At 39.5% G+C, this 12,631-nt stretch overlaps 3 protein-coding genes and 1 pseudogene across 5 annotated transcripts in view; 2 read left to right on the forward strand and 2 right to left on the reverse strand.

Annotated features, from left to right (window-relative positions):
* Positions 1–219: 219 nt before the first annotated feature.
* Positions 220–1,631, reverse strand: LOC106345121 (annotated as a pseudogene).
* Positions 1,632–2,554: 923 nt separating this feature from the next.
* Positions 2,555–5,555, forward strand: LOC106295117 (probable receptor-like protein kinase At1g49730). 2 transcript variants are annotated; one of them, XM_013730913.1, is made up of 9 exons: positions 2,555–2,950; positions 3,066–3,605; positions 3,677–3,967; positions 4,044–4,305; positions 4,379–4,431; positions 4,519–4,586; positions 4,656–4,745; positions 4,831–4,908; positions 5,009–5,223. In XM_013730913.1, exons 1-9 carry the CDS (start codon positions 2,869–2,871, stop codon positions 5,015–5,017), a joined length of 1,473 nt encoding a protein of 490 aa, XP_013586367.1. In that variant the 5' UTR covers positions 2,555–2,868; the 3' UTR covers positions 5,018–5,223. The 2 variants fall into 2 exon arrangements, with proteins under 2 accessions (XP_013586367.1, XP_013586366.1); XM_013730912.1 differs by having other exon boundaries at positions 2,556–2,950; positions 4,824–4,908; positions 5,009–5,555.
* Positions 5,556–5,643: 88 nt separating this feature from the next.
* On the reverse strand, positions 5,644–8,465 carry LOC106295118 (ABSCISIC ACID-INSENSITIVE 5-like protein 7). 2 transcript variants are annotated; one of them, XM_013730914.1, is made up of 5 exons: positions 8,314–8,465; positions 6,500–7,550; positions 6,341–6,412; positions 6,209–6,238; positions 5,644–5,981 (listed from the first exon to the last, which is right to left on the reverse strand). In XM_013730914.1, the coding sequence occupies exons 2-5, from the start codon at positions 7,514–7,516 to the stop codon at positions 5,907–5,909; spliced, it is 1,194 nt and encodes a 397-aa protein (XP_013586368.1). In that variant the 5' UTR covers positions 7,517–7,550; positions 8,314–8,465; the 3' UTR covers positions 5,644–5,906. The 2 variants fall into 2 exon arrangements, with proteins under 2 accessions (XP_013586368.1, XP_013586369.1); XM_013730915.1 differs by having other exon boundaries at positions 8,309–8,460.
* Positions 8,466–10,106: 1,641 nt separating this feature from the next.
* The window catches only part of LOC106343405 (glycoprotein 3-alpha-L-fucosyltransferase A), a 7,320-nt gene continuing 4,795 nt past the window's right edge, over positions 10,107–12,631 (forward strand). The window contains exons 1-4 of the mRNA XM_013782603.1: positions 10,107–10,601; positions 11,134–11,294; positions 11,391–11,632; positions 11,722–11,826. Of these exons, the coding sequence (XP_013638057.1) occupies positions 10,236–10,601; positions 11,134–11,294; positions 11,391–11,632; positions 11,722–11,826 (874 nt within the window). The 5' untranslated portion in view covers positions 10,107–10,235. The remainder of the gene's footprint in view (positions 10,602–11,133; positions 11,295–11,390; positions 11,633–11,721; positions 11,827–12,631) is intronic.

A 12,631-nucleotide genomic window follows, 5' to 3' on the forward strand; every position in this document is an offset into this window, starting at 1 on the left:
AAGAGATCTCCTTGCAATGGTTAAACAACATCTTAGTCCTAGTGTGGGGTAGTAGCAACCAAAGAAAAAACTAAATAAGATCGGCCAGGAAAATTTTACCTGCAACCTCAAATTGTTTTTGGAGCTCTTGGCCAGTAACATCATTTTCCACCTGAAGAAAAATGGTAGAGAAGGGAACAGAAGATGATTTACCGAACATAAAATATCAGTGAGTGAGACTTATATTATCTGGAATACAACGACTCTTCTCAACTGAGATTTTTCACCTCCATCTGATAACGGAAGGAAAGCAACCAAAGCATCAAACTTCAACAAAACAAAGTACCACACCAAGGACTCAAAACAGCAGAATAAAAATGACATGTATAATTGGAGAGGATAAATATTATGCAGATATGCTTTCCAGATTTCAAGATCACTTATATTCCGCGTGCTCAAAACAAGATTTTTGATTTTTTAGCTAGGACTGCTAGATCCTTCCATTGAGAGTTATATTTCATTGATTGTTCTATTCCGGTCTGGTTACCCAGACCACCTCAAGTTTGAGTAATATGATAGCCGCTCGTTGTCAAAAAATAAAAATAAAATAATCTCCCAACCCAGAATAGTTGGATCCCGTTAACAATCACTAATCTTCATACCAAAGCACAATCCAAGATGATACAATATTTCATCATCAAAAAGAGAAAGTTTCATCCATTACTTGTGCCACAGCGGGTGAAGCTCTATGCGTAGAGATCAGATTCATCACCTATCTCACAGCTTTAACCACTAAAGAGATCTCCTTGCAATGGTTAAACAACATCTTAGTCCTAGTGTGGGGTAGTAGCAACCAAAGAAAAAACTAAAGATCGGCCAGGAAAATTTTACCTGCAACCTCAAATTGTTTTTGGAGCTCTTGGCCAGTAACATCATTTTCCACCTGAAGAAAAATGGTAGAGAAGGGAACAGAAGATGATTTACCAAACATAAAATATCAGTGAGTGAGACTTATATTATCTGGAATTCAACGACTCTTCTCAACTGAGATTCTTCACCTCCGTCTGATAACAGAAGGGAAGCAACCAAAGCATTAAACTTCAACAAAACAAAGTACCACGCCAAGGACTCAAAACAACAGAATAAAAATGACCTGCATTTCACATAATCTTAACTAAATCTGAAGAAAGAAGGAGAGTAACCTGTTTAGCAGCCTTGACAAAATCGGCTCTGAGCTTCTTAGGTTGCTCGGGAAAAGCGGCGGTAGGATCATCGGGTAGCCGTAGTTGTAGGAGCAGAAGGTGGTGGATCAGGGTACTTAGGTGAAAGCTGAACCGGAGGAGCATCTCTTTGGGGTGTACCTAAAGCATTAAAAGTGATTGCAACTATCGAATTCAATTGTTCTTTCAACTCTGATATTATATCTACAAACCCTTTTCAATCAATTGGAGCTCACCGTAGCTCCACCAGCACCAATCACGCTTCCGATCACAACCACTCCCGCCGAATCTGAGATTCTATGGCGGTGGTATGTACAGGTTCAGGACTTTGGCGGCTACACTTGACGCACTGAATAGTATTATATACCAATGAGCTCTAATCCAATACAGACCATCAACATCTCTCAAGAGCTTTTCGATCCGAGCAGCCATAGAACACTTGAGAGAAGCTTCTCTCTCACCAATGAATCAATGAAATTTTAGAAAGAAATCTTACATATTTATATTAGCAGAATCACACAAAGGAATGAATGCGTAGATTCATTGAATGAGAGATCGTGTGATGTGTGAATTTGGAGTTAATTTGAGTGTTATTGAAGATGCTTGAACCCAATCGGTTACTATAACGGTGCTGAAATTCATCCTTGGGTAAAAGAATTCGAATGGACTAAACAATGACGGTGGCTCCTAATTGTTCTTGATGGAAAATTATTCGGACCCAGCAAACAGTTGGATCTTCATTGCAGGTTAGCATCAAAAGAATTCATTCAACGGCGGCTATTCTCCGATGTTTCGTCTACGGTGTATTGAATTAGAAAGGGAAAGATGTGGGCTTAAGCTAATCTCTTAAGAAAGCCCATAAAACCAATCGAAAATAATAAAACGCAGAGTTTTGGTGAAAGGGACATGTGTCGCGTTGATAGGAGTCGACTTTATGACGTGGCTGCTGACGTGTATCAATCAGGAGGGAGAGAACACTTCTTTATAATAATGGATATATGAAACACTGGGAGATTCCTCTAGGAGATAGTTACTTATTGCCTTATTTGTTTCAGAGAAGTTGTTATATGTCTTAGGATTAACAAAAACTATGGTTTCTAATTAACAAATTATTGTTGTACAGTCTGTGAATGTGATGATATGAGATTTTGTGAAACCAAAATCAAGCGAAGACATTATAGCCACTTGGAAGAGTAGGAAAAAAGCTACAAAACAACAAACAATTGCAATCATTATGTTTAATTATGCTATGCATAAATAAAGGTAGCAAGAAAAAAAGGGGAGTATTTTTCATGTAGATAAAGTTTAGTTTATACAAAGAAAAGTAGAAAAACAATGCTGGTCCTATAAGCGTCACACATAAAAAGTTCTCAAATCTCAATATATTCGATAAGTAGAAGTTAGAAGAAAGCATATACTCAATTATTCATGGGGTGTGTTTTAAGCAATTGAAGGAGCTTTGCGGATAAAAACATAAGGGAATGGTAAATTAGGGGGTATCTCTCGTTGTTTCATCGTTTTCATAATAAGAAACAGGAAAAATAGGCAAATCTGGACTCTCTCTCAGTCTCATTGTCACTAAAGCCTTCAACTGTCATTCTCTCAGGCGACTCTTGCCATTGACCTCTCTTCCATAAAGTCTCTCTCCTTCAATCTCTGTTCTTCCCCCATGGTGCTTCACAAGCAAGCTCTCTTGCTCACATTCATCTCAGTTCTTGGAATCCATCAACTGCCTTTACCAGCAGAAGCAGGTTTGATTCTTGATTAGCATTATAATGGTCGATTAGGACTGGAGAGATAACTACTATTCCTCCTAATTCTTGATTTTCTTGGAAAAAAGTTTTAACCTTTGTGAGTTCCTTACAGAATGTCCACTGGACTTAACCTCATCCAACTTCACTCTCGTCGCCTCCGTCTGCTCCACCAACGCCGACAGAGCCAAATGCTGCCGCTACATGAACGCCTTCGTCGCCGTATCCGTCTCCCGCTACGCTAACCACACGGCAGATCTCGGAGTGGCACCAGACTTGACCTCCATCTGCATCACCACCATCTCAAGAACCATGGAGCTCTACGGAATCCCAACTAACGCGACCCTCTTCTGCGGACTAGGCACCAAGATCCTCGTCAGCTACGACTGCGAGGATCTCACCACCGTGACGCAGATGCTCCGGTCCCCAAAGTTTGGAGATGTTTCAAGAAACTGCGAACTACCGTTTCGTTGCAAGAGCTGCTTGAACTCTGGTATCACTTACATTCGTAGTTTGGTGGATAGAGGGAATAACATTAAGATGAGTACTTGTAGGGATGCGACCTACGCTGCTTTAGCTAGCCGTGTTGATACTACTTCAGCTCTTGAGCTTGCTAGCTGCTTCTTTAATGTGTCTGAGCTTACCACCACTCCAGGTAGAGATATACCCAGTTTCATAGAGTGTAGACTTTTTTTTTTTCTGAGTTCTTTGATGTCTGCTGCTCAGAGTTTCCGTTGAGTCCAGAAGCTTCTCCAAGTCCAGAGTTAGCTGATAGTCCAAGTGGCAATGATGATATTGTCTTGTCTCCAAGAAGAAGTCACCATGGTTATCACTTGACGGTGGTTCCGGCTATTGGGATCGCTGTTACAGTGTTCTCTGTTATGATGCTCGCTGTTCTGATAGTTCTTATCCAGAGAAAGAAACGGGAGCTTGATGATGATGACTCCGAGGGCAAGGATCATAATCCAACGAAGACGCTTCCTTCTTCCCTCCCTAAAGTGATGATGATTCATGAAGGTGTGTGAAGTTCTTCTAGTGAGGTGTTTAGAGCACGTTTAAAGAAACAAACATGTGGTTTGTTTTTTGTTTGCAGGTAGTTCGTTGGCTTTTAGGAAGTTTAGCTACAGGGAGATAAGGAAAGCAACTAAAGAGTTCAGCAGTGTGATTGGCAGTGGGGGCTTTGGGACTGTTCATAGAGGTGAGTTCAGTAATGGGTTGGTTGCAGCTGTGAAAAGGATGAACAGGAGCTCTGAACAAGCGGAAGATGAGTTTTGCAGAGAGATTGAGCTTCTGGCCAGGCTGCACCACCGCCATCTAGTTGCTTTGAAAGGCTTTTGTACTAAGAAGAACGAGAGGTGAACTGTTTATTATTACACTTTTGCTTCCTTTCTTTCTCATTTGTTCATATCTAACCTGAGAGATTTTCAGATTCCTTGTCTACGAGTATATGGCAAATGGGAGCTTGACGGATCATCTACATTGTATGCTCGTGATTTTCAGATTTCTTGTGCTAATGTTATTGACTTTTGCTTCAGAATCTTGAACCTTTGTTCTTCACTTCTGTGTAGCTACAGAGAAACCTCCACTTAGTTGGGCAACAAGGATGAAAATAGCAATCGATGTGGCTAATGCTCTGGTAAATTTCCAAAGCCTTCATCTACATCTCTCATCAAATTCTATATGGTTCTTATTACTGTTTCTTCAGGAGTACCTTCATCTCTACTGTGATCCACCTCTCTGTCACAGAGACATTAAGTCAAGCAACATATTACTCGACGACAACTTTGCTGCTAAGGTGTGTCTCATCACTTATCATGCTCAGTGACTTGTCTAATACTTTCACCTAATAAGGAAATTGATTTTTACCATGCAGCTTGCAGATTTTGGGCTTGCACATGCTTCCAGAGATGCCTCCGTTTGTTCTGAACCTATTAATACTGATATCCGTGGAACTCCAGGTCTGGATTCCAAAGGAACATCACCTATTCTTGTCTTGAAAGCTGAGCAAAAGATCAATAGAAAAGACTAAAACAGTTTGAAATCTGTGAGTTGTTTCAGGCTATGTAGATCCAGAGTATGTTGTAACACAAGAACTGACAGAGAAGAGCGACGTGTACAGCTACGGAGTGGTGTTGCTAGAGATCATAACAGGCAGAACCGCTGTCGACCAAGGTAGGAACCTGGTGGAAATGTCTCAGCCTTTACTTGTGTCAGAATCAAGACGGGTGGATCTGGTGGATCCGAGAATCAAAGACTGCATAGACGGTGAACAGCTGGAGACAGTAGTGGCGGTTGTGAGATGGTGCACTGAGAAAGAAGGCGTAGCAAGGCCATCGATCAAGCAAGTCTTGAGGCTGTTGTGTGAGAGCTGTGATCCGTTGCATATGGAGCTTGCAATGGCGGTTGAAGAGCACAAAGGGAGGTCACTGAGAGGTGGTGGTGACTCAGGGTTGGCTTCTTCCTCTAGTACTACTTCAAGGTCGCATTGTAGCAGGAGTTTCCTGCTTGAGACTGGTGGCTCTCCACCGAATGGTCTCTCCTTTTGAGTCTAAGTCACTTCTAGAAATTTGGTATTTTGGATAATAATCAACTTGTTTTCTAATTGCAATTTTTTGGAATATATATATATATATATATGTTTTCTAACAGAGTCAAGACTGATATATATATATATATATATATATATATATATATATAAACAAGGATGTTTTTTTATAAACCACAATAAACTAGAAAACACAAAAGGGATGATTATCATTCTAAGACTAAACACTAGACTAATGAAGGCCATGGAACAAAATATGTTTTTTATGCATAATGAAAACTTGTCCTACTATGTAACCTAGATTTAATAAAATTCTCTTAATCTCCTGCACATGTAGCACTATCTCTCTATTACATTAATACCATGCCATTGCCAAGTGGTGTCTGGTTCTCTTGTTGCTTTGTTCTGATATTACCATGGACCGGTTAGTGTCCTTCTCAAGCATTGCCTTTTGCTGCCCCACGGTTTCTTCGATGATTCCTTCAGCTGCTAACTCAAAAAGCAGTAGTCGTGAGCAACATAATCAAATTCAGGATGAGGTCACTCAAAAGGGAAAGGGGAGACGCAGAAAATGTTTGACAACTATAAGATCTGGATACCAATAACCATTAGATCTTTTATGTTTCTTTTTTCAATTTGGTTCTTATGATGCTGCAGAGTCAATGTTTTGTAGATTAACTTATGAAAACAAATAACGTTCTGAAAAGTTATACCTCATTCTTCTGCATTTCCATCATTTCAGCCTGCAACGTAAGAGGAAAAAGCTCAGTTTCAGAATCAAGCGGCTATTATTTATATTCTGAGATGGAGAAGCAAAGAAACAGTGAGGTAGTCAATTCAGATACCTGTTTTCTCTGCAATTCTTGATTCACTTTCTTCAGCTTTTCAATTTCAGCTTCCAGTTCCAAGGTATAAGCCTGCAATTAATGGATAATGGAAGATAAAACATCTTAGTACTACTAGTGATTCAGGATAGAAAAACATATTACAGTTTGAATACTGACCTGCTTTCGAGCTCTTGATCTAGCAGCTGATTCTCGGTTCTTGATCATTCTCCTCTGCCTCCTCTCGATAACCTTCTCTAGGCCAGTATTGCTTCTTCTTCCTCGATTAAGCACATAAGGAACTGGTGACAGAGAGTTGTTTTCTGCGCTGCTTGTCCCTGGAGACGTTGCTGCAACAGTAACCCCGGCTCCTCCGAAACTAGCTAAACCATTAGTATTGTTCATTGAATTATTCACAGCCCCATTAAAACTCTTGTTGACAGCAAATGCAACATTTGCTTGTTTAGGAAAAATGGTCTGAGGCAGCCTCTGCTGCTGCTGCTGAGGATGTGACTGATTCAGCTGCTGTCGTGACTGCTGTTGTGGCTGTTGTTGAAACTGCTGCTGCTGCTGCATTGTACCATTGTTGAATGATATGCTGTTTTGATTTGGTTGAACAAACTCAAAGCCTAATCCCCCAGGAGCTCCGTTGTTACCATAAAAGCCGTTGTTATTGTTTCCAGTGACCTGACCCATATGCTGTGAAGAGTTGTTATCTTCTCTTACAACTCCAGCGCGGGACAGAAACTCCTCAAGTGTCATTTCCCCTAATGTCTGTTGCCTCTGCGGCGCATTATTAGACTCACCACCGCCTCCTCCGCTGCAACCTCCACCGTCTTTGGTGATCAGACATTTCCAGACCTCATCGACAGTCTTCTGACTAATCGTTCTAGGCAATGTCAACGAGCCTTGCCTCTGGAGATTCCCACCAGGTTGCACCATCGTTGTAGGAGCTGAAGAAGTCATGGTCATGGACATGGCCTGAGCTTCCTCAGCAGTCCATATGCTCTTCAAGAGTTCATCCATGTTCATCGACCCGTAATCTTTTCCAGGTCCACCTAGTAAGCTCTGAAGCTCATCAAACGTTCGTGAGTAAAGCGAAGACTGTCTCGCCAAGGGATATGCAGTATCTGTTGGCTTCATCTGGTTGAATCCTTCCCCACCAGGGTCACCACCGAAATTGATTTGAGTTCCCATATTCCTTGTGTTGGTTCACTCTAAACCGCTTCCTCTTGAGAGGTAAAAGACCATAAAAAACGAGTCAAAGGTAAAGAAGTTAGAGTAGATAACATAATGCTAAGAATCCATGACATTAAAAAAGGTCCGAGGTAAGTGACACATATTGCATGTTCACAACCATATCTAGAGTAAGTAAAGAGAAGCAAAGCAACAAAACTAGAAAAACCACATAAATAAATGTGTACACACACACACATGTAAAAGCAAATGAAAGTCAAATCGATAATAGAAGATCTTCAGATAACGTTAATGCAATAAACAGAAAAAAAGGCTTTTTGAGCAAAATGAGTTCATACCAGATACAGTGTCTTCTCAAAGACCATAAATATGAACCATATCAGCAAAATCATTACAGAGATAAATTGAACAGAACACTTGTCACATCTCGTCTGTATCTTCAGAGGATACTCAAATTATAATAATTAAGCAAAGTTAATGCAGGAAGAAACTCGATTGCTATAAACATTTCATGAACAAGCATGAGAAAGATGTATTCCAAGATCCAGAGGAAAAGCAAACCCCATTTCTCTCAAGTAATCGATTGAATTAAAAAAAACCTAGAAAAAATAAAGCCTAAAGAATCAGATCGAAAGGACTCTCTCTTTGACTGTAATTTCACTACCAAAGGTTACTACTTTAATCTTATTCAAACACACACAACAAAACAAGAACAGATGTTAAGCATAGAAGACATATCAAGTGGATAATCCGACAAAGACAGATCCGACCAGGTCTAATAATATATAGTACCTTACCTTGCCTAATTAAATCTCTCGAGAATTTAGATTCGCAACGGAGAAACCACCAGAGACTCTGCTGGGCGAGACGACAAGTGTGTTGTTGCCATCTCGACACGATCCGCCATTTTAAAGGGTGAAAGCTTTTTTTCTTTTTCTTTCTTCTCCCTAATTTTCTTATTTTTTTTATTTTTATTCTATTTCTTTAACATTATATTTTTAATTAGATATTCATTATTTGTGTCAACATAGAGCTACGTGGACCAATGGTAAAAAAGACTCTTAAACTTTTTATGCTTGTAATATAGTAACCAATCAGTTAGCGTAACGTGGAATATTGTGGACCGTTTGTTTTGCTTTTGCCTTCCGACAATGAGGATTCGAGTGGTTGGAGATCGTGCTTGGATTTTTTTTTTGAGTTAAATCAAATGTTGAATATTTATTTGGGTATATTAATAGTAGCAATTACTGAATTACTTATAAAATATATGTATAGTTTTCAAAATGGTTGGCGATAAGGATGCATCTATTTTTCAACAATTTGCTAATTTCACCCATTAGATAAGACCATACTAAATGTCCATATTAGATAAGATATTATCCATGACGTCAAAAAAAAAAAGAAGAAGATATTATCCATAAAAGATAGATAAAGGGAGAAGACTATAAATCTCACAAAGTGATTAAGGTTAACCAGATGATAATATAGATTTATGATATGGATCCATTTTAAGGATCGTTGTGATCTAGGATAATATATTACATTATTTTGTGTTAACTTTATTTACATCATCATGAAGGATCTCAAATTGTTTAATTCTTGAAAGCATCCCTTTTATCATATAGAAGTGGTGGTGCTTTCTTTCTAAGTGTCCATTTTGGTTACAAGCCAACGAAATTATCACACCAGTCTTTTAAAACAAAACAGTAAAGGGCACTGTTGCGTGGACTCTAAAATCATCATCACTTCCATATACAGAGAAGTTGTATTATTTCCTCATTTGGAAATTAATTACAAAATTTGCTTTTGATTTCTGTTTTATTTTCAAAGAAACATCTACTTTTGCCACGTTAGACCGACGTTACTAGAGTGAGCATGATAAAACCATGATACAGTCTCTATATAAGTTTATGTAATCATCGCCATTCACGACCACGCACACACGATCATCATTTGGTTACTCAACCCTTGCCGGCTACTGAGTTTCAACCCAATATCCAAGGGACTATGTAGTGTTAAAAATCTATAAGTTGCACAAGTATGTTGTTTTTGTTGTCAAAGTAGAAGAATTTAAAGAAACTCAGACTGAAGTGACAAGTAGAGTTCTGATCGATACACATCTCAAATGCTGGGTTAGCCTTTCTTCCACTGCTCAAGGAAGAAAATTTCTCATCTTCTCTTTGTAATGGGTGGTTTTATTGTGTTCGTAGTTCAAAACCCGGTGAATTTTGTTTTTTTTTTTTTTTTTTTTTGCGCCATGTTTTTGGTATTAGGGTAGACTGATGAAGATCAAATTTGATTAAGCTCGCCCAAACTCTTCTTAAGTAATAAAAAAATATAGTTTACAACCTTGGTGGTTCACATGGTTGAGCCGCCGCCTTGGGCACTAAACAAAAATTTGTTTACCTGCTTTGATTTGGATTCGGATTGAATTCTCCATGTTCTTTGCAGTGCAAAATATTATTATTATTATTTTTTCTGGACAAGCAAAATATTCATTTTTATATTCAAAACACGGTTCCAAACAAAACACATTCCATCCAATAAATAATTTTTTTTGTTTTGGAATGAAAATAAAATACGTATAGACCATTGAGATTAGGCCTAACTGAAACCAAACTACTTTATCCTCTTTCTGAACAATCAAACACCTAAAACAAAACAATAAACCCAATCGCAATTCTCCAAACCCATTTGATCGACACAACAACAACAATCGATGGGGGTTTTCTCCAATCTCCGAGGACCCAAAATTGGATCGACCCACGAGGGATTAGCCGTAGCCAATGCCTCTCCTCCTTCCTCCCTCAGGCGTAAAGTTTCCAGCTTTTTGCCGATCTGCGTGGCTATCGTCGTCCTCGTCGAGATCGCGTCTATGGGTCGCCTCGATAACGCCTCTTTGCTCGATACATTTACGGGTTTTCTCGCCAAGTCGCCTTCGGACAAGCTGTCTCCGACTAAACCGTCCGGTTTGAAGGTTGGGTCGGGAATGGAGAGGTGCGAGGAGTGGTTGGAGAGAGAGGATTCAGTGAGTTACTCTAGGAATTTCAGTAAAGATCACATCTTTATCTCCGGTGGTGACAAGGTTGCATTCCTCCTCAATTGGTTTTTATTCATACATGAATCAGAATGATGAACTAGTTTCTCTGAGATGTTGATTGTTTTCAATACTATGATCTTTTTGGTAATCTTTAGCCACTTTGATGCTGATCATGTTATTCTGAGCTTACACAAAAAAATTTAGGCTTTGCTTAGCTGTTAGATGATGGATGATAACAGTGTCAGATTCTGTGACTGACCCATTTATAATGATCAAAAGTCTTTGAGCTTCTTTACTCATTTATGAGCAATGTTTTCAAGAAATAACTAGACGTGGATTATTGATTAGGTTGACGTCTAAACTAATTTTTTGAACGCCTAGACAAGTTCGATTTGCCGCGCCTATACCTATTTTTAGAACACTTTTATAAGTATTTCTTGGGATACAACTATTTGAATTCTATTGAAACAAAGAACTATACTTTCCCTATGGGATCCTTGGGGAATTTCTACTTCTGAATGATAGCTAGTGTAGCAGAAAACAAATGGTTATTGACTTCATTCCTCTGCAATGGTAGGACTTCGAATCGTGCTCAGTTGATTGCGCAATTGGAATGAAATCAAATACAACCCCCGATGCAGCGTTTGGATTAAGTCATCAGCCTGGAACACTCAGTATACTACGTTCCATGGAATCAGCAAGATACTACCTTCAGAACAATCTTGCTCAGGCACGACGGTGGGTAAGCACAATCTTTACAGGACTTTAATACTTTCTAGACTACATGTTGAATGCCTCGTAAAAACTCGTTTTTAATGTTTTGTTGTTCATCAGGAAGGGTTATGATATTGTGATGACAACTAGTCTATCATCAGATGTTCCCGTTGGGTACTTCTCATGGGCGGAGTATGATGTTATGGCTCCAGTACAGCCAAAGACCGAGAAAGCTCTTGCTGCTGCTTTCATTTCCAATTGCATTGCTCAGAATTTTAGGCTGCAAGCTCTTGAAGCCTTGATGGAGGCAAATGTTACGATTGATTCTTATGGTACTTGTCACCGGAACCGTAACGAGAGAGGTATGTATCGAGTCATTGCTAGCAAAATGTTCTGTGCTATGGCCGTATCTTTCAAGTTTTTGAACCAATACAACTTAAATTGTTTGCAGTGGAGAAGGTTGAAGCTCTTAAGCACTATAAGTTCAGTCTAGCTTTTGAGAACACCAATGAGGAGGATTATGTCACCGAGAAGTTCTTCCAATCTCTTGTCGCTGGTATGTATACCTCTCCATCTCTCTATGCTGATCTTTCAACTTTAGTGTCTGCGTCGAAGAGAACTATATGAGCAGACGACCACTGGTTAGCTCAGCGTTGGGATTAGAAATAATTTGTATTTGGTTCGGGTTTAAAACCGAAAAACATAAAAATCTCCAAAACCACGAGTTAAACCCGGAAAAACCATAAAGATTTGTGGTTTTGGATCATTTTTTATAAATAACTATTTTAATAATAATAATAATTAATATATGTTATGAACCAGATTGTGGATGGCTCATAACCAAGAGATTATGATTTGTAATCTCCTATATAAGGAGACTCTATGTTATGAATAAATATAGACTTCTCCGTTACTTTTATAACACGTTATCAACACGAAACTTTAAATCCCTAAGCTAATACCCAAATCGAAAAACCCTAAAACCCTAACCCTAGCCGGAGATCCGACGAACCCTAAACCCTGATCGCGTCTTTTGTTCCCACATCTGTTCCAGCTCGCGTCCCCGATCAGCTTCAGCCCAAGGCGTTCCTGATCCTAGCTCAGACGTTCGCGACCCGAGAGCAGCTCCAGCACACGACCTCTTCCTCGTTCGCGACAGCATCAGACAGCTCGCGTCCGACGATCAAAGACGTCCGCGACCCGATAGAAGCGACTCGATCCATTCCAGCTCGAGTCCCGTTCGTGTCTAGCTCGCGGCTCAACTCATTTGGTGGTCCGATTCAACAATCATCTAAGGTTAAAAGGTAATTCAAAACCGAAGAACCCATAATCGAACATGGATTGATTGATAAAGAATGAAA

The sequence above is a fragment of the Brassica oleracea genome, chromosome C5 (genome assembly GCF_000695525.1).
Source record: "Brassica oleracea var. oleracea cultivar TO1000 chromosome C5, BOL, whole genome shotgun sequence".
In the NCBI taxonomy this organism is placed as follows: domain Eukaryota; kingdom Viridiplantae; phylum Streptophyta; class Magnoliopsida; order Brassicales; family Brassicaceae; genus Brassica; species Brassica oleracea.

Excerpts from the sequence above, each read along its gene's own strand:
- LOC106295118 (XM_013730914.1), bottom strand. The coding sequence starts at position 7,516 with ATGGGAACTCAAATCAATTTCGGTGGTGACCCTGGTGGGGAAGGATTC. Across the intron at positions 6,239-6,340 it reads AAGAATTGCAGAGAAAACAG|GCTGAAATGATGGAAATGCA; the intron begins GTATCTGAATTG and ends CTTACGTTGCAG. Across the intron at positions 5,982-6,208 it reads TGGAAATGCAGAAGAATGAG|CTGAAGGAATCATCGAAGAA; the intron begins GTATAACTTTTC and ends TTGAGTTAGCAG.
- LOC106295117 (XM_013730912.1), top strand. The coding sequence starts at position 2,869 with ATGGTGCTTCACAAGCAAGCTCTCTTGCTCACATTCATCTCAGTTCTT. Across the intron at positions 2,951-3,065 it reads GCCTTTACCAGCAGAAGCAG|AATGTCCACTGGACTTAACC; the intron begins GTTTGATTCTTG and ends AGTTCCTTACAG. Across the intron at positions 4,746-4,823 it reads ACGACAACTTTGCTGCTAAG|CTTGCAGATTTTGGGCTTGC; the intron begins GTGTGTCTCATC and ends TTTACCATGCAG.